General features: G+C 40.8%; 1 protein-coding gene across 3 annotated transcripts in view; it reads right to left on the bottom strand.

Annotated features, from left to right (window-relative positions):
• Positions 1–21,302, bottom strand: part of ELP3 (elongator acetyltransferase complex subunit 3) — a 98,106-nt gene that overhangs the window by 60,374 nt on the left and 16,430 nt on the right. For all 3 annotated transcript variants that reach the window (XM_040966453.1, XM_040966454.1, XM_040966452.1), the window contains 3 exons: positions 18,937–19,091; positions 6,914–7,075; positions 4,377–4,503 (listed from right to left, as the gene is read on the bottom strand). In XM_040966453.1, the coding sequence (XP_040822387.1) occupies positions 4,377–4,503; positions 6,914–7,075; positions 18,937–19,091 (444 nt within the window). The remainder of the gene's footprint in view (positions 1–4,376; positions 4,504–6,913; positions 7,076–18,936; positions 19,092–21,302) is intronic.

Here is a 21,302-nt window from a genome sequence, read left to right on the forward strand (position 1 = left end):
AACAAAAGGGAAAAGGCATCCGTACACATAGAGGAAAGCAAAAGACAGAAATTCTTGTTTAAATGGTTGGAAGAACAAGAACCTCTAGCAGAAGAGACTACCGCAGGAAGAAACTTGTTTTTTTTTTTTTTTTAAGAACAAACTCTGCCAAAGCGTTCTGCATGCAAGGCAGTAGTTGGCCAAAAGCCGAAGCCCTCAGACACAGGTGCTGCTCTTGAGTTGGAGATCATTAGGAAATCAGCAGCTAGAGGTGGATGAGACAGATCAGAGCCAGGTGTCTGAGATGGAAGCTGTTAAGAATGTAACAGCACATATTCCTACGGTAGTTGGCCACGTTCTGCTCTCCTCTCTCTGGCATGTAATGATCCACCTGAGGACCTCCTGGCTGGGATGATGATGAATCAGGAACGCAAAGACCCACAGGTGAATCAAGCTGATGTGGAATATGGTTCCCCAAATGAGTAAAAGCCTCTGAGTTATTTCTAACAGGAACCCTCTGAACTGCCTAACTTTGAAAAACTCTGTCTCTACGCATTTCATGTCACCCCCTCTTCTAACTGGTTCATGCTGTGTGAGTTGCCGTGGAGACTAAAATGAAATAGTCCTTGGGGTGACAACAGCGCCTCCTGGCAGAGCCACACAAACCAAGAAACTGAATTTGAAAATGGAGTTTATCTTTAGGAATTATAAATGCTAAGATTAGACAAAAGGACAGCAGAGAAGTCCCCACTGGACCTGGAAATGAAGAAACGTTTGTACAGGTAAGGGATGACTTGAGTGGCAACCAAGCACAGTGACTACAAGGAAGCAGACAGCAGGTGTACCCCTGAGCTTTAAGCACCCAAGTTGGAGACACGATTCTGAAAGGTATGGCTTCCCATTACAGTCCTCACAGTATAGTTTTTACTTTTATCATTATGAATATATTTGAGGACAATTTTTAAATCTTTTTTAAAAAAAGTTTTGAAGTGTTGTCTCTTTAAGATCCAACTTGACCATTTCTGCCAGAAATACACTGGATTTCTGTATCATTCAGGTTGTGCCTGACAAAGACAACACGGAAAGGGTACTTGAGAGCGAGCCTGGGTTCCACCTGAGACTCACTTCTGACTCTGTGATTACTTAACTTCATCAGGCCTTGTTTCCTTGTCTGATGGAGGCTACATTGGGGGTTGATTTCTGATACATTTTTGCACTTAACTGTACTCCATGACATCCCTTCAAGTGGCAGGGCTTTATGTCAAAAATGAAACAAACACCTCTGGCCACCCCCACCAAACCTCAACTTAAATCTCATTGGTTTTTCAGGAAAAAAAAATTTTTTTTTGAGGGTCCAAAGGGTAAAAATAAACATTAACAGACTGAATGACTAATTACTGATGGGGGATTACTAGAGATACATTCTTCCTTGAGAGAAATACACATTCATCAAGTATTTTCAATAATTTCAGATAAATATCCAGGAAGTTTATTTCTAAAATAAAATATCTAAACAGCTCAAAGCTTTTCTGAGTAACTAAGTCCAATACTAGGATAGGCAGAAATGGAAAACTTAATGCTTACAGGGTAAATTTTCTAACATGCTAATCTCCATTACATCAAGGAGAAAAAATTCAACTTCATTTCAAAAATAAATCTGTTTACAGAAAATCTAAGTAGCGTTATTTGTTAGACACAGTGGCGAACTCTGTACTACCCACTATATAAGACTGAGCTTATAAGAAACAGACACAAACGAACAGGATTATGCTTTTACTGAGAGAAGAAGTGGCCTAAAAAACAAGTACGAGTTCTAAGCCAATTTATAGCTAAAAAGGTTGCAACAGCTTAGAGAGCTGGGTAGTGACTTTATGAAGTTCATGCCAAACAAGGCGATCCCATCTTCCTTAAAGAGTAAAAATATATGCAATCATACAAAGTTAGAACTTATCAATCCTTTCTGTGGAACAAAACACATTAAGGGAAATTAATAAGGGATTCTGGGCAGATGTAACAAAAAAATGGAGCAGGAGAAAAAAATTTAAATGTCAAAAGCGCTGCCTCAAGTCCTTTGGAGCCAGACTGCAAAACCACATGGAGAGTACAAGACCCAGGGCAGGGAGTCCATTGGGGAAGCTATGGGCACCTCTCTAATGGGCTGCAACTCCCACTGGTGAGCATTAGAACCAGGACTCAGGCGGCCCTGACTGGACGGGCAGTGGCACCCACTGGCATGAGTGTAGGCTGGAGGGTGGAGTCGGCTGGGTTGAGATAGGCTTCAATACCTTACAATGTATACAAGATCTCAAGAGGATGTGGGGCAGACTGGACCAGTCCTCTGCACATGCTGACAAGCACAGGAACCAGAACTCGAGGCTGGTCCAGTGGGGATTATTGGAGGCGGCTGACTGGGATGTAGCTCCCCCTTGTGTGAGAGCTGAGCACCTGGTAGGCTGGGCTGGGCTGGGCTGGGCTGGGCAGCAGCACCCATTCATTTGCAGAGGAAAGACGGCAGAACAAATTGATCAACTACCCCAGTGAAGCTTGACAGCAAATTTCTGGGCAAATGGAGACTTGGAGGTGGATTATGTCAGCCAACTGACTTTGGAAGGAGTTCCTTATCCTTGGAGCGGTGAGACCAATAGCATCTCAAAATCACCTGAGCAGAACCCTCAGAAAATGCTCCACAATAAGGACCCTGGGATGACATTGGGTCATCCCTGGGTATTACGGTGGCTGGAAGGCTGGATATGGTTTCTCTTCTTGTATCCTCCTCTCCCCCAGATATTTGAGGAAGAAAAAGAAAATATGTAAATGATGGTCTTACCCACTTTCCACTGATCCTTGACCCTTCCCACCCCAATCAACTATGTATACATCATAAAAAAAATAAACAAAAAAACTACTGCCTGCTAAAACCAACAAATGTTGTAAATTTACAATAGGCTCAAATGAGATTTTCCTAAGAACTATTATGAAATTTTTTATATAAATTTTGAAAAATATCTTATATATTGAAAAGCAACAAATCTTAATTGTACAATCTTCACTTTTTTTAAGAAAAGAAATCATGTAACCAGCACCCAAAACTGAAATTAAAAAATATCATTTTTAGGGCCCGGCGCGGTGGCGCAAGTGGTTAAGTCCTCGCCTTGCACGCCCGGGATCCCATATGGGCGCCGGTTCTAATCCCGGCAGCCCCGCTTCCCTTCCAGCTCCCTGCCTGTGGCCCGGGAAGGCAGTCGAGGACGGCCCAAGGCTTTGGGACCCTGCACCCGCGTGGGAGACCCGGAAGAGGCTCCTGGCTTTGGATCGGCATAGCATCGGCCCGTTGCGCTCACTTGGGGAGTGAATCATCGGATGGAAGATCTTCCTCTCTGTCTCTCCTCTCTGTATATCCGCCTTTCCAATGAAAAATAATAAAAATAAATCTTTAAAAAAAAAAAAAAAATATCATTTTTAGAATCTCAGAAGTATACCTGTTTGCAGTTATAATTCTTTTCAAAGCTTTTTGGAACTTCATATTAATAGACATTAACATTAGGTAATCTTTCGGATCTGGCTTCTTGTGTTCAACATTACACATGTCGATATCGGGTTGTAACTAGTTCATTCTATTTACAGCATCCCATCACATGACTACACCACACTTCATTTGTGTGTTCCATTGTTATTAGGCATCTAAAACTGGCAATATCCTAATTCTGAAAACTGTCATAGTGGTTAGACACACATTAAATGAAACATTTTAACAGAGCTTATACAATGCTTGTTAAAATGTTAAGTGGGGCCTGGCACAGTGGCTTAGCAGCTAAAGTCCTTGCCTTGAATGTACTGGGATCCCATATGGATACCGGTTCTAATCCCAACAGGTCCATTTCCCATCCAGCTCCCTGCTTGTCGCCTAGGAAAGCAGTCAAGGACAGCCCAAAGCCTTGGGATCCTGACCCACGCAAGAGACCTGGAGGAAGTTCCTGGCTCCTGGCTTTGGATCAGAGCAGCACCAGCCATTGCAGTCACTTGGAATCATCAGACGGAAGATCTTTCTCTGTCTTTCCTCCTCTCTGAATATCTGACTTTGCAATAAAAATAAATAAATTTTTTAAAAATGTCAAGTGAAAATGTTTTTAGAAGTTGCTAAGAACTACTACCTATCCCCTAAAAAGCCTAAGACCCATCCCCCCCCCCAAAAAAACCTCTTGGAAAGAATACATTAAGATGTTAGTTTGGGCTGATGTTGAAGTTGTGGGTACTTCCCTTACCCCACTGTTTCTAAAAAGATACATTGCCTTAACAATGATTTTTTAAAATCGACAATAAAGAAACAATAAGAGCAGAGGAGTTATGGAAAACATGGAAAAACACTTCAGAGTAGTTTGGCTGAAGTTAACACTTACTGTAAACTGTTCAATGTCTCTTTCAAGTCCCACATTTGGCAGATCAGGCATCATATGAGCCACTACTTTGAAACCAGAATCTTTGGCCAGGTGAAATGACTCACATACTGCCTTCACAGTGTGTCCCCTGCAGAAAGAAAATTTACTATCTGTTACACAAATAAATGGGCTGCTGAGGGAAAACAATCTCAGACACATGTAATACAAGTTCTACAACTTGGGGGAGAAAATAAATGCAGAAAGTTGCCCTTCACATCACTGGCTTGTGACAAGGCCTGGAAGTAAATCATTCTCCTGAGAGATTTCTCAGAAATTCCCTTACGTGCCTAATCAAAGTCTTAAAAGTACATGACTAGGATAACAAGAGTCATACTACTATAAAATTATTTGGCATAGCATCATCAGTCAAAATAAGCTTACTAATGTTAAATATCTGCCAAAACATAAGCAATGAGCCCCAAATCACCCAGAAACTGTAGTTTGTTTTGTTCTTTCCTTTAAAGCACTTGTGAAATCATTTGTATAAAGACAGGAAGAATGAAACGTGTGATTCAAAGCAGATGTCACTACTGAAAGGTCCTCAAAAAAATGGAAAGAAAATTAACTCGTGCTAAAGCAGAACCGCATAAGGCTTTATCAATAAATTGTCTTAATTCGCACTCTAATGCCATATCCAAGTAGGAAACAAGCCTCCCGAAGACTGAATCCCACTGTTACCCTTCCAGCAAAGAAGCCAGAAACTACGCAACTCCATCTTACTCCCTCTGGATGTCCCCACTCATTTCCCTAGCTTCAGTGTCTAATCTCTTTTTGCTAGTAACTTCCAAATTTCTATGAGGAGGCTAGGCCTCATTCCTGAATTCTATTCCCAAATACTACTTCTTCAAAGGTACTACAAAATATGGCAGTCACTAGGCATCCAAAGTTACTCAAATTTATATTTCCTTTACTTAAAATGAAAGAACTAAGTTTTTCATTTGCTTTGTTGTATTGTAGCATGCAGCTATAGAAAATTATGAACATCACCGAATGTTCCTTTGGCTAGCCCTAGTCTAAGGCAATTATTTACCACCTGTTCCACAAAAATTTAAAGCTTAACAAATCCAAAATGAGAGTCTTTTTTTTCTTCCAAGCTTCCACGACTTTGCATTAGTTTCTACTTTCATTTCCAACCAGTCACGAAATGCTACCACCCACTTCTGTTCAGGACACAAGTCTCTCTCGCTTAAATTACTGCAATAGCCTCTTAACCAGCCTCCCTTTCTGCCTGCTCTTCTCCAATCTATCCTCCCATACTGGAACTAAAGGGATCTTTCCAAAACGCATATATACTCCTATCACAACTTAGCTCTCAGCCAGCCAATGGCTTACTGCTGTTCTCAATTAAATCCCAGTTTCCCAGCACAGCCTTTTAAGACACCTTGTAAACTGGCCCTTTGCTTTTCACTCTCACCTCTCACCACTCTAACCAAACTCAAGCACTCTGAGCTCATAAATGTGTTGTGTGCTTCATTCTTCAGAGGTTAGCTCTTATTTTCTTTCTGCCTGAAGCAATATTCCTGTTCTGCACTTAACTCCCACTCTAACTTTGAGCTGAGATGTCATTTTCTGCAGAAAGCTTCCCAGACTTTCAGGAAAACCTTTCCATCTCCACACATCTCTTCAGCACAGCCCTTGATGACCTCAGCACCAGAACCAGTTTTCTTGCTTTAAATCTTTCCCTACATGAGTGCATTCTGAGTTAGTCTTTCTCAAGCTGTTAGATTCTTCTGTGAGCTAAAAATTCTCAACAGATCTCTGCTACCTACAGAAAACATCGCACCTTCTCTAACCTGGCATTCTTCCTTCTAGCACGACCCTCAATCCTATCTACCCAAATCCTATGAAAATAGTTTTGTGTGGCCCGACTCAAAACAAGCTTTCCTGTGAACCCTGTCTTGACCATTCTAGATGGGTGAACTCTGTTGTGCAAGGAATTCCTTTTAGCCCTACTACCCCACCAACTTACAATCAACTATGAAGTCCTTAGTTTAATATTTATAATGAAAATAGAATGTGTCTCTGTCAACCCTTATTTCTCCCTTCCTCATACTGCCAAGTTTTTCAAAGTTCATTACCACTGCCTCCGCAAACTTTCTTACAGTCTCCTGCCAAGTGAAATCTGCTTCACAAAAATCTCATAAACTCTATCCTGTCTTCCTTCTTATTCAGACTTTGTTGTTGTTGTTCCATTCTCCTTGGCCTTCTCTCTGCTTCACACTACTGACCTGGAGAACTGCCTCTTGCTTCCTATATGGAGGAGGCCTTTTACAATAAGAAAATGGAGAGACAGGAGCCTGGTTATAGGAAAAGAATCCATAAAGACTGAAAATGAAAAAAGAGGGCATGGAATTAGGATCATAGATAAAAAATCTCTGAAAAAGGTAAATTACTTATAAATGCTCATTTCACTCTCTCTCTAGGTTGATATGAAGGAAGAAAGGATAAATAGGAACATAGAGAACTGGTGGGAATACAGGAAAACATGTGCATCTTACCTGTTGGTGTCTCTGGCCACATCTTCATAGACACTCTGCACCCCAATCTCCAGCCTTGTGCAGCCATAGGTCAACATGTCACTTAGATGTCGCTTCATGCAATAATCTGGTCTGGTCTCAATAGTAATACCAATGCACTTTGTGAGGCTTCTCTCAGAATATCTGCAGAACAAATTAAAAATAACAAATATACCAGTTTCAGGATGTTTATTCCCACTCAAAGAACTGCTTTCTCAGTCTTCTGAGTAGGAGACAGTTTTTAAGAGGATGGGCTCTGGAGTCAGACCATGTAAGTTCAAATCCTGGCTCTGAGACTTCCGACCTATGTGAATGGCAATGCTATTAACCTCTCTGTACAGGAGTGTCTTTATTTGTAAAATGAGGAAAATAACAGTACCTGCTTTGCAAAGGACTGATGTGAGTGAACTAGCACATCGTAATGTTATTATCGTTATTATTCTTCTGCAGTAAGTTGCAACTATAATCTCCCTGAAAATAGTGATTTCAACTGTGAAGGCCTATTTTTCAATTCCTAGCAACCATTTCTCACATAAGTGAAAACCATCTGTGTTATTTATTTGCCACTGCATGCTTTAGAGTAGTTTTTTAAAAAGGAGACAGTATGTACAAGCATAGGAATAATTCAGATGCAATATCTTCTACATGTACCAATGCCTTTCTGCCAAGCCTACTCAATGCAGCAGTAATTTACAAAATTAGGAAACATTTTTACCTGTCATTAACTCCAGACACCAGGGTAGTAAAGTTCCACTTAAGAGCCAAGCTGTCTGAGTTAATGGCCTTCTTATTAGCCAAACGTCCCCAGAAATAAAAAACCAAATGCTTAGGGGAGCTAGTGAGAGAGGATGGGAAATCATATTGACAGAGGCCACTGTTGGCCAAGCCCTGTGTATCACACTATATCAATATGGAATCTGCTGATCGGTTCCGCACCTCTTCATTTCAGAGGCAAATACACTGAAGTTCCAAGGGAATTATCAACTTGTTGGAGGGTACAGAACTAATAAAAACTCAACTCAAGATGTACAGCTTGTTCCACTTGCCTAAACTCCCTGTGCTAGATTTCATTTACTACTCTACTTGGAAACTCAGCCTGAGCATCAGCCTTCTATCCCTCCAACACCTCTAGCTCCCTGGAGCCCCATCATTCTTTCCAGCACATGCTTCCCCAGTCTTCTCCATTCTGTGAGGAAGATGAAGGAAATTTTTGTCATTTAATTTTCTTCTTTCCAAAGGTGCTTTTGGTTTTTTCTTGACAATGAAAAAAAAAAAAAAACATAAAAATCCCATAATTTTGTAACGAGAGTCTGGCATATTGCTTCATGATAAAATATCACTAAAAACTCATTCATTTAAATGTCAGTAATAAATAAGAAAGCTAAGAATCACAGAAATAGAGGATTAATTAAAAAGTATTTCATTCTAGATCCTGAAATTCTTTTGTACTATTTGTTTAAATGAGATTTTAACATAGAATTACCTGATGCAACAGAACTGAATGATAAACAACTAGTTCAAATTTACTCAAAGATGAGTTACAAGATTAAAAAAATAAAAGCTCCTATTTTTATCAAATTTTTCTAGCTAGGATACTACCTCATTTCTTTTCTGTGAAACAACAGAAACAGGAAGTTCCTTGCCTTTTAAATAGGTATGTACAGGGCCCAGCATGGTAGCCTAGTGGCTAAAGTTCTCGCCTTGCATACGCTGGGATCCCATATGGGCACCAGTTTGTGTCCTGGCTGCTTCACTTTCCATCCAGCTCCCTGCTTGTAGACTAAGAAAGCAGTGGAGGGCTTTCCAAAACCTTGGGACCTTGCACCTGCATAGGAGACCTGGAAGTAGCTCCAGGCTCCTGGCTTCAAATGGACTCAACTCAGCTCTGGCCATTGTGGCCACTTGGGAAATGAACCAACGAATGGAAGAATTTCTCTCTGTATCTGCGTCTCTCTGTAACTCTATTATAGAACCTAAAAAAAAAAAAAAAGAAAAAAAAGAAAAAAGAAAAAAAAAAGAAAGAAAGCTATGTACAAGGTATCAGTAACAGATGTTCACAATGCCATACGATGTGTGTGTGTATAACACCCATCTTCTTACCATAGCAAGTGAGAAGTTACAGGGAAAAGAGGGTTTTAATTTTTTTAATAAAATTTATTTGAAAGGCAGATTTGAAAGAGGACAGATAAAGCTTTCATCTGCTAATTCACTCCCTAAATGGCCACAATGGATGAGGCTGGGTCAGGCCAGAGCCAGGAACCAAAAATTTCACCTTGTACTATCTTCTGCTGCCTTCCCTGGGTATTACCAGGGAACTGAATCAGAGGCAGACAGGTCTTGAACCGGTGCCCACAAAAGATGCTGGCATCACAAGTTACAGCTTAACCAACCCACTGTGCCACAACACTGGCCTAGCCCCTACTCCTGCCACCTTCTCTTAAATTTTAAAACTCAGGAGTAGGAACTCGGCTTAGCATTTAAAATGTTGGTTGGGGCACTCATGTCCCATATTGAAGTGCCTGAAATTAAGTCCCAGCTCCATTCCGGAATGCATCTTCCTGCGGATGCATACCTTGGGAGGCAGCAGTGACAATACGAGGTTGCGATCCTGACAATCACATGGGAAATCTAGACTTGTTCTTAGCTCCTGGCATTGGCCTGGCCAGACAGGGAACGAAACACTGGGTACAAATGCTTGCTCACATGTGCATGCTCTCTGCCTCTCAAATAAGGAAGAAACAAATAAATACCCATCTATTACAAAGTAAACCAGATGAAGGTTGGTTTAAAAAAAGAATTGTTTTCAATGAGTGTATTTTAAAATATAAATGACAATATCCTTGAATTAGTCATTCTAAGTCCTGCTATTAATTTGTATTTTTTAAAAGCCCATAGTATTTCCTAAATGTTTCCCACTAAGGTGGTAACAATGGTAACCTGCCGTCACTTGGGGAACAAAACTAGAGGGACAGCAACTTCACGAATGGGAACTGATCTAGAGGAAAGAGAAAAAAATGACTAGCTGATCCTTCTACTGTGCAGATCAGTAGCAGCTCAACCCAGGGCAGACGGAGGAAGCTGCTGCAAGATGTCACGGTCTCTTCCCAAGTAATCAGAATATAGTACAGGACAGGGAAGCAAACCTTTCTTCTCTAATAAAATTGAACTCCACTTCAAAAATGTATTTCCTCTGGGGGAAAAAAGTCATTATCTTTTACAAGAAGCAGAAATGGAGGAAAGCTGCAACTTTGAAAGTCAGTATTTCACATTTTTTCCAAATTGTATTTTCATCTGAAAAGCAATTAAGAAAAAAACCTTTTCAAATTTGAATAAAAACAACATAATGTTTCCTAAAAGACAGAGTATAATGTCATTTTCCCATAAGATAACTGTATTGCTATCAGAATTTTTGTTAATATGGATATATAATCCTAGAGTCACTTACTGTTCCTCTAAATATATTGGGAATGTAAAGACATCAATATAACCGTGCTCTGATATGCAAATATGCACACAGCCTTTCAATTAACCTCAGGTGACAGTAGAGTGCCTGCTATCCTTCCCAGTATCATTGCCACATCCACTGTAGTATGGCCCTCCTTTTGTACTTCTTCAACTACCACAGCTTCCAGGGACCACAGACTTCTTGGTTAGAGAGGAACTCTATCAGCCTCTAAGAGACAAAGTCGTTCTTGCACGTGGGTCTCTGGATTCCAGTTCCACTGCATGTGTGGTTTTAAACAGTCATCTTAATTTAACCTACACAGTCCATCATATGAGGTTATTTTTTTTTTTTTGCAAGCTATAGGGATACACATCTGGAAGAAACTCGTAAATCAATAACTTACATGGACAAAAATGTATACAGTTTGGGATCAGAAGCAGGAATGGGGAGAAACAGGACAAGACTCTGGGAATTTAAAAAAAAACAAACAAGGGGAGCTGGCACAGTAGCCTAGTGGCTAAATCCTCACTTTGCATGCGCCAGGATCCTATATGGGTGCTGGTTCATGTCCCGGCTACCCCACTTCCATCCAACTCCCTGTTTGCAGCCTGGGAAAGCAGTAGAGGATGGCCCAAAGCCTTGGGACCCTGCACCCATGTGGGAGACCTGGAAGATATTCTGGGCTTTAAACTGGCTCAGCCCTGGCCGTTGACCACTTAGGGAGTAAATCAGTAGACAAAGGATCTTTCTCTGTCTCTCCCTCTCTGTAAAAACTGACTTCCCATTAAAAATAAATCAATTAAAAAAAAAAAGCAGCAAAGACTCAAAATGCTAATTCTCCACCTTGAGGGGTCAGCATCCCACGAGAGTGCTGGTTGTAGTCCTAGTTGCCTCACTTTTGTTCCAGCTCCCTGCTTGTGGACTGGGAGAGCAGCAGATGATGGCTCCTTGGGACCCTATAGCCCAGAGAATCAGAAAGAAACTCCTGGCTCCTGTTTTTAAATTGGCCCAGTTCTGGTCCCTGTGGCCATGTGGGGAGTGAAGCAGTGGATGGAAGCATACTTCTGCGCTGGCTCCATCTTACCTCTCTGTACATCTGCCTTTCAACTACAAAATACTAAAACCTAAAAAAAAAAAATCAAATGAAACCCCAAGTCTTCAAAATACAGCTCACAAGCCTTTCCCTTTCAGTGACATCTTTCCTGAGACCCGTTGGTAGGAATTCTGTTCTCACTTCCAAAGCACCTTGCTCATACTATAAAGGTATCTACAAAAAACCAGGAACAACACTTACAGAATACTGAGCTATAAGGTTTTTTTATCCTATCCTATCATCAGGAACAAGATGTAAAGGCCCATTCACCATTTCCATTTAACACTGTACTAAACATCGTAGCTATGGCAGTGAAGGAGAGAAAAGCATACAGATTCAAAAGAAAAAAACACAGTCAAGCATGTTTATGAATCTCAACAGAAAACATTTGCCCAATGAAGTTTTATTCATAATGATCACAAACTGCAAATAGCTGGTTCCATTTCTGTCAACAAGCATGGGAAAACTGTGGTCTGTGCAAACATTACACTACCCCGTGTCATTCTGTAGCCAACAGCAGCAGGCCTCAAGGGAGCAGCAGTGAGAGCTGGCTTATGCACAAGAGTATCTGATGTATAGTTCCACCTATGTGAAGTTCTAGAACAGGCAGAACTAGTCTATGGTGGGAAGGAAGAAAAAAAAAAAAAACGGTTACTTCTAAGAGCTGCAAGAAAAGGATTTACTGAGAAGCAGCATAAAGCAAATTTCTGGGATGCTGGCCAATGTTTGCTATCCTTAACATGGTTTTGTTACACAGATACATGCATTTGTCAAAACTCCTCAACTATTTTATAAGATTGGTGCATTTCATTTTACATAAATTGACTGCAAAAGAAAAAATGCCACAAACAGTGAACATTAGCTAACGATATCTGTGATCAAATATTTGGAGAGAATATACTGAAGATGCAACTCTCAAATCTATCAAATCAGGAGGGACAGACGGATGAACTGATATGAATGTGATAAAGCAAATGCTATACACTCTAAGTGGTAAGAATGTGGGTGCTCACTGAGAAATTCATTACTATTTGTTTCAAACTAACAGAGAAGTAACTGCCATTGTTTCTTCTAAGATGACTAGGAATACAATCTAGGCTGGCCAGATGATGTGAAGGATCCTGGAGAGCGTTTACAAAGATCTGGATGACCAAGGCTGGGCACAGAGTGGTCAATACAAAGTGAGGAGCAGGGAGCAGCAAACAACACAAAGTACAGAAATGCAGGCCCAGGGCACCAAGGCCAGAGATTCTGGGCCTTGTTCCCCTCACTGAAACTGTCCTCTGGGCCTGGCAGCTGGCAGCACCTGGCTTATCTAAGACATGTAAGGACATAGCTGGAGAATGTAAAGTCATCAATTTGAAGGAAAAAGAAAAAAAAAAGAGGAAGAAGCGGAAATGAATTAAAAATTCCACAGGGAGAAAGTATGACTCACCAGTTCTTGATGGGTAACTACCCTTTTAAATTGCATCTTGTGAAAACAGCCAAGGAGCATTAACAATTGAATGTAAACTGCTTCTGGGCAAAGCTGATTAAAAAGGAATCAAACTACTTTAAAAGGCTGTTCTGAGTTATTTGGCAACATCTGCATTCTGGTGAAATGGTGACTCAGATGTCAATGTGGGTCCTTTCCATCGGCAGAGCTGAGACTTTTACAGGACTCACAGCCCCAGTAACTGCTGCTCTCTAGCGACTACTGACAAGCCCCCGTCTGGCTCACACAAGTGAGGGACTACCACTGTGCTTGACTGAATGAGTCTTCCCAGAACCATCCCTGCTTTGTCCTTGAACTCTATTCACTCAGCTTTCCGGTTTATCCATGAATAACATGATTGTGACCATGTTGCCATAAATAATAACTAAGCTTACTTTGTTGGGATCTGTTCTGGTTTTACGGGTTTTTATTTGCTTCAAGCTACAGCTCCTAATCTATAAAGAAGCAACACCTTTAATCAAGTTAAATATGAAAGGAAGGCAGGTACACCTCAGTCAGCAGCAAAACCTGACCCTAACTTAACAAAGACTTTGATGTGACAATAGATAATGATGATTATCTGTTACAATATATAATTTTTATCCTAGTTAAAAGTTAATCCTGAAAGAACCCTAAACTAGTAAAAGTCAGTTCTATACCTGTGCAGCTATCAAGCAAAAACAACAAATTTAACCAGCAGTAAGACAAAGTTTATCACTTTACATGGGATATCAAAAGCATAATTTCTTTGGGCTACTCCTTATTTCACAATGATACTAATACACGAAAATAATTTGCTGTCTCTAGTTCTGTAGCATAAACAGATTAGTACTTCTTGAAATAATGCATCACTTCCCTACAAATATCAACTCTATTACAGGGAGTTTGTGATAAAATTTTACCTCAAGGCAAACAAGACACCACAAACAAGACTTTTCTCATATTATCTCATAATAATATAAGAGACCAGGAGACTAGAACAAAACATGGCAAGCGTAGGTTGGCAGGATCCAGGGAGACATTTATGGATGGTTTTATAGCTCCCAGATCGTACTTTTATTACTTCCCAAGAGCCATTCATAAGATGTGTTGCAATGAAGACACAAACCATATATAAATTTTCATCTGAAAGTAGAGTGTGTGTTGCCCTCTTGAGGTAAATTTGAGAACAGAAACAGAACAACTGGCTTTCTCTGGTCCATTACTCGAAGATCAATTCTTCTACAAAGGGCTTTTCTACAAAAACATCATGATCGGATCCGAAGCCAGCTAGTTGTAACGCAAAACCTTTTTTCTAATCAAATAACAGACACTCAAACTCCACTAGGCACTAGACGCCTCCATAAAAACAAAGGTGCAATTTCATAACAAGAATAAATCAAACTTTGGGCCTGATGCGATAGCATAGTGGTTAAAGTCCTCGCCTTGCACTTCCGGGATCCCATACAGGCGCCAGTTCTAATCCCGGCAGCCCCGCTTCCATCCAGCTGCCTGCTTGTGGCCTGGGAAAGCAGTCGAGGACGGCTCAAAACTTTGGGACCCTGCACCAGTGTGGGAGACCCAGAAGAGCTCCTGGCTCCTGACTTTGGACTGGCTCAGCTCCAGCCGTTGCAGCCACTTGGGGAAGTGAATCATCGGCCGGAAGATCTTCCTCTCTGTCTCTCCTCCTCTCTGTATATCTAACTTTCCAATAAAAATAAATAAATCTTTAAAAAAAAAAAGAATAAATCAAAATTCACTTTTCAATTGATGGAAATGTCAAAGTGTCTGCATGCATCCTAGAATTCATGCAGGTACTAGTTGGCATATTTCATCTAATTCAGATTCAGGAAGCCTATACAGAAGACAAGCTTGATGATAAACTTCTATGGGAAAGATGTGCTAAGTCCAAAATATTTATCATGCAATTCTATTTAATATGGAAGATCTTCAACACAAGAAGAGTTGCACTGAGAAAAGAGCACCTACGCATATAAACTGCGTACAAAAGCCTAATGGCTTTGATAGAAACTCTAATAGAAAATTGTCAGAACTGAATTTCCAGTAACCTTTAGTAATATTGCTGTCATACTGATGTCTGGGAGTTTTGAATTAATTAAGAGTTGTCTCCTCAAATCACCTTTTATCTAAGCTACAATTTGACTTTTCAGTATTAAGAGGAACAAGCTGGATTACATCATTATTCTCCTAAAGTTTGAAGACTTCAGCACTTTACTAAGCATGACTCATATTCACAAATGATCAAAGTTTTGAGTAAGCAGTAAAAATATGGTTGCTATCTCATCCTGCTATTAAAGCTCCTGAGGAGAGAGGTGATCACACATTGTTAAAAGTCTGGATTTATGAGCACAGAATTCACCTGTCATATCCCCTAAAGTCAATCAGAAAAGCAGGTTACTCTCTACACACATGTGACAGTTGTTGAATCCTTTGCATGGGGTCCTTGAGCTACTGTGATATTTATTTGTGAAAAGTCCCCTCATTTCTTTTCATTTTATATAAGTGTAAATGCTATAAAACAAATTTATGGGGCTGAAGGAAGTAGGGGAAACCAGAAAGATGCCTCATTCCTTGCGGCTGGTGCAATGGCTCAATTAGCTAATCTTGCACCTGCAAGCACCGGCATCCCTTATGAGTGTTGCTTGGTGTCCTGACTGCTCCACTTCCTGCTTGTGGCCTTCTGAAGGCAGCAGAGCATGGCTCAAGGCCTTGGGACCCTGCACTCATGTGGGAGACCCAAAGGAAGCTCCTGGTTCCCAGCTTCAGATCAGCTCAGCTCCAGCCTTTGTGGCCATTTAGGGAGTGAACTAGAGGATCAAAGATCTTACCATCTCTCCCTCTCACTGTAAATATGCCTTTCAAATAAAAATAAATTAATCTTCAAAAAAAATTTATACTCAAGTCTAAGAGGAAGTCCTACTAGGTCATCTGCTATCAATATCTGATCTACAGTTTGATCATGCACTCAAAATTCATTCACATACACAATTATTCCTACTATGTGTCAAGAATGGATTTAATTGCAGGGTAAAGAAAGACACCCCAGGTCCGAATTCTGATCTTCTTTTACTGCAAAAAAGGAGGGGGCAACTCTACAATTTAATGTCTTCCCATGCTATAACAAAAGAAGCCAGAGAAAAGCCTGAGGATGGAAAGGGGAAGGAAAGGAGACTGAATCTCTTCGAATATTTTCAAGTTGTTAAGGTGTACACACACAGTGCACAGGCACACTCAAAGACACTTCATTTCTCACTCTGAGCAAAATTTCTGGCATGATAGCCAAGTTCAGACACTGGAAGCAAAACTAACTAAAGTTTATAGTCCCACTCAACCAACCACTGCAAAACTGGGCAAGTAGTTGAATCAACCTGTCCCTTTGTTTCTTTGACAAGGATAATCTGAATACTTGACTCGGATGTGTATTTTAATAAGTAAACAAAACTCCCATGACAATGCTGGCCATGCTATTCTCCCTTCTTACCCCATTTCCCTTCTTCCTCAGCTCTTGTTAACGCCTATGATGACCACAGTTCTAGTGCTTATCTATACACACAGTCTATATTAGACAAACTCAGAAGCATTCAGGGGGTATGGTCACAGACAACATACAAGGTCACTTCAAAACTTCATGGGAAATGGAACTAAAAGATAAAAGTGTTTTTTGGAACAAAACATTTCTGTAATCCATACATGAGAGGTCTTCAAAAAATTCATGATAAAACTAAGCATTGAATACACACACATGCACCTATACATACAAACAATGGGACTAAATAATTCTAAGAATAATAATAATTAAAAATAATTTTAAGAATTGCTTTTTCGCTTAGGTTAACTTAAAGAGCTGAAATTTCTCCATCAAATAATCTCAACCACCTATACGGCTATAAACATTATCTATGAACGTCTAATCCCCAATTCTGCGCTGCTAGTCATGACCTGTATTTGTAGCCTACCTGACATCTCTACTTGTACATCACAGGCATTCAAACTTGATATACTCAAAGACTTAATTTTTTTTTTTTTGCCCATAAACCTCCCCTTCCCCTTGTCCTTTTCATCTCCATTTGTGACACTATCCTCTAGCCACATCCTAAAAACAAAATCTAGGGGTCACTGGTTAATTCCTTCTCTCTCTCTATTCTGAATCCAACCTCTTGTCCATCACACTGCCATCTTCATCCAAGCCAGGGAAGATACAGTCAGATGGTCTCCAATCTGGTGTCCCATATCACCTCTGGTACTTCTTATCCAATCACAAGAAAATAGCCAGAAAAATCTTGCCAATTTACTAGAACATGTGCTTACAACCATTCATCTATTTCTCACTGTGTGTCAAATAAAATTTCATTTTTTTAAAGCATAGTAAACCTGGTCATGATCTAGGGTCTGGCACAGTAGCCTACTGGCTAAAGTCCTTGCCTTGCACGCCCAGGATCCCATATGGGTGCTATTTCTAATCCAGGTGGCCCCGCTTCCCATCCAGCTCCCTGCTTGTGGCCTGGGAAGCAGTCAAGAACAGCCCAAAACCTTGGGACTCCTTGCTTCGGATCGGCTCAGCTCTGGCCATAGCAGCCACTTGGGGAGTGAATCATTGGATGGAAGATCTTCCTCTGTCTCTCCTTCCCTCTGTATATTGACTTTCCAAGAACAATAAATAAATGTTAAAACAAAACAAAAAAGAACTGGCCATGATCTAACACTTGATCACATTTCAAGATGTTCTTCCTGTTTACTGGGATCTCACAATAACAGCCTCCTCTCTCTTCTAGAATGCCTCAAATTTTTTCACTATTCCAGTGCTCTTCACTTACCCTTTTGGTTCTTAACCTGTTGTTCCTTGTCCTTTAGGTCTAAGTTTATGACATCAACATGCTTTATCTAGAGAAGCCCTCATTACTCTCTATCATGGCACCCAGTTCAATCACAGCACATATGTGCTTATAAGCTGATTAACAAGCAGAACACAAGCACCATGAGGGCAAGGACAACCACTGTCATGTACACCATGCTATTCCCAGCACCTGGAACAGGGCAAAGCGTAAGAGGCCCTCAAGAAATGTTTAGCAAAGAAAGGAACAGTGCAGAAGTAACTCACTAGTTGTCCTTGATATGCCTGAAAGCAAAAATTACTTGAAGATATTACCTCCTAAGTCACTGGACTACATATGAAAATTCAGTATGCTTCCTGCTAAAATTCATAATACCAAGTATCAAAAGAATGACTAACTCGCTTCTGTTTTATCAACTAAAATTCAAAAAGGAGAAATGGTTGTTACGATTTGAGTATCTGTCCCTTACATACCTCCTATGGAAATTCAATTGCTACTGTAACAATGTTAAGAGATGGGACCTCTGAGAGGTGACCAGGTCATGAGACCTCTGCTCTCATGGGTAGGATTAACACTCTTATTAAAAGGACGAATGAGTTAGTCCTCTTCCTTCCCTTCTGCCCCCGATGCCTTTTGGTACGTGATGGTGCAGGAAGATGATCCAGGTCAGACGCTAGCACCTTAATATTGGACTTGCCACCCTAAAGAATCATACCCAGTTTGAGAAATTCTGTTATAGGAATACAAAATAGACTAAGACCCCCCCACCTAAACAGAAATCATTTAATGGTGATTAGTAATTACAATCTAATAAACTAAAGTTTTAAACAGTGACTTATTTGATTTTTTAGCAGGTCAATGTTTCCAAGAATGAGTTTTGCTTTTGGTGGGCAAAAACCCAAATGGCCAACCAAAACTACCCCCGTAATTCCACCCGACCTGGTGCTGAGAAGTCAGCCACAGAACACACTTTGTGAATCTCTCCATATCAAAAGCCCATACTCACTTTAAAAAAAGAAAAAAGTTACTTCAAGGAAAAGTACATTTCAATAAAAAGCAGAGAATGCAAGATATAAAGATGTAGACACACAACAAAAGGAGTTTTCACAGGGGGCTTGCTAGCAGGCACACTTGGGAGAACATAAAATAAGGATTTCTTACTTGACTGCCTCATAAATATTGTTCGAAGTATGTCCTGATAAGGCATCATGCAAATTTCGAATAAAGTAATCTCTGTATTCTTCTGGAAGGGCCATAAACGTTCCACCCATCACAATAAACTCCACTTTATCCACACTGTGACCAAGTTGTTTTAACTGAAAGACACAGAAAGCCATCAGCATTAGCAGTACATGAGCAAATAGCTAAGAAGGCACTCTAAAACTTCTAGTTCTACTTTGCAGTGTTTTCATTAGTATAATTCAAAAATAAAAAGTAATCAAATGTATTTAGTTAATTATGGAGATTTAAAAAAACAACTCTAGAACAAAAAGACATTAACAGTTCAGGGTCCAGCACGGAGGCCTAGCGACTAAAGCCCTTGCCTTGCATGTGCAGCATCCCATGTGAGCGCTGGTTTGTATCCCAGCTGCCCCTCTTCCATCCAGCTCCCTGCCAGTGGCCTGGGAAAGCATTCGAGGATGGCTCAAAGCCTTGGGATCCCGCACCATTGTGGGAGATGCAGAAGAAGCTCCTGGCTTCAGATAGGCTCAGCTTTGGCCATTGTGGCCACTTGGGGAGTGAACCAGTGGATGGACCTTTATTTCTCCTTGTCTCTGTAAATCTGACTTTCCAAGAAAAATAGTCTTTTAAAAAAAAAAGAAAAAAAAGAAAGTTCAAATAAGGAGAGAATTTAAAATACTGACTCCAATATCTACAACTAAGTAGAAATTTAAAACACAAAGATTATAAAAGAAAGCAGTAAAGATAAATATAAAATAACACAATACACACATAATGCTAATCATACCTTTATGCTAAACCTTGCATTAACTCCTGGAAACAAAACAGATACACTTCTCTGCATCTAAGAGTATGTAGCATAACGAAGACTTAATGTAAGGTCAGAAAAGATTAGATGAGAAATGAAGGGGCTGGCTCCTTGGTACAGTGGCTTAAGTCTCCGCTAGTGGTGCCAGCATCCTACAAGGGCAACAACTTGTCTTCCAGCTGCTCTACTTCCCATCCAGCTTCCTGCTAATGTGCCTCGGAAACCAGTGAAACATAGCCCAAGTCCTTGGGCCCACATGGGAGACCAGGATAAGTTTCTGGCTTCTGGTTTTGCAGCAGCCCAGCTCAGGCCTTTGCAGCCATTTGGTGAGTGAATCCGTTGATGAAGGACCTCTCTGTCTTTTCTTCTCTCTCTGTAATTCTGCCTTCCAAATAACAGATAAATAAATAAATCTTTAAAAAATTAAAAAGAAGGAAATCAAGAAGGTACAGGTGATACCTTAAGCCTGCTTTGTAGAAGAAAAAGTGATAAATGATAGAAACGAAAGATATCTTCTCTATTAAGGGACAGTGTAGTACAAACCTTTCATCAACTACAATAAAGGAAAACAAGTTTTTTTAGAAAAAGTTATTTAGCAGGGGTTGGAACCACAACTAAGTAGATTAAACCTCTGCCTGTAGTGCCGGCACCAGTTTGTGTCCCAGCTGCTCCACTTCCCACCCAGCTCCCTGTTTGTGGCCTGAGAAAGCAGCAGAGAACGGCCCAAAGATTTGGGACCCTGCACCCAGGCAGGAGACCAAGAAGCTCCTTGCTTTAGACTGGCTCAGCTCTGACTGTGGCAGCCATTTGGAGAGTGTTGAAGCAGATGGAAGACCTTTCTGTCTCTCCTTTCTGTAAATCTGACATTCCAATAAAAATAAATAAATCTTAAAAGGGGGGGGGGGATGTGTTTAAATTTTTGTCACTACCTTATCTTCACCTCAGATAAGTTTTTGTGGGGATTTCCCCAACTGAACTGCTGGACTCAGAACTCCAACCATGGGGGAGAATTGCAGGTTCCATGGTCTGATCATGGAGTGCATGTAACAGGAGCTGGGCCTCCTCAGTGGCTTAGATGGAGCAGTGGACAGCATATCTAGGTGCACATGGAGGATATGGCAGTTCATTGGAGCCTGCAGAGGACACCTGGTACCATAACAGGATGGAGGACCGAACAAATTGATGAGCTACCCTAGCCAAGCACTGGCAGTGAATATCTGGACAAATGGAGACTAAGGTGGATTATGTCAGCCAGTGGATTCTGGAGAGATTTCACTGTACTTGGAGCGGCAAGACCAATAGCAGTTCAGAACCACTGAACCATCAAAACCACCTGAGTGGGACCCTCGTAGCATACCCCATGTCGGGAACCCTGGGATGGCATTGGTGACCATCCCCATTCCAGGGTACAGAGGCATTTGGGAGGCTAGGGGTAGCTTCTCCTCTTATCTTCCCCCTTCCCCTAGATGCAGGAAGGAAAAAAGAGAATGTAGAAACAAGGATCTTACTCACTTTCCTCTAGCTCTTGACCCTTTGC

The sequence above is a fragment of the Ochotona curzoniae genome, unplaced genomic scaffold (assembly GCF_017591425.1).
Source record: "Ochotona curzoniae isolate NIBS_2020 unplaced genomic scaffold, NIBS_Ocur_1.0 scaffold_4505, whole genome shotgun sequence".
NCBI classification, from domain to species: Eukaryota; Metazoa; Chordata; class Mammalia; order Lagomorpha; family Ochotonidae; genus Ochotona; species Ochotona curzoniae.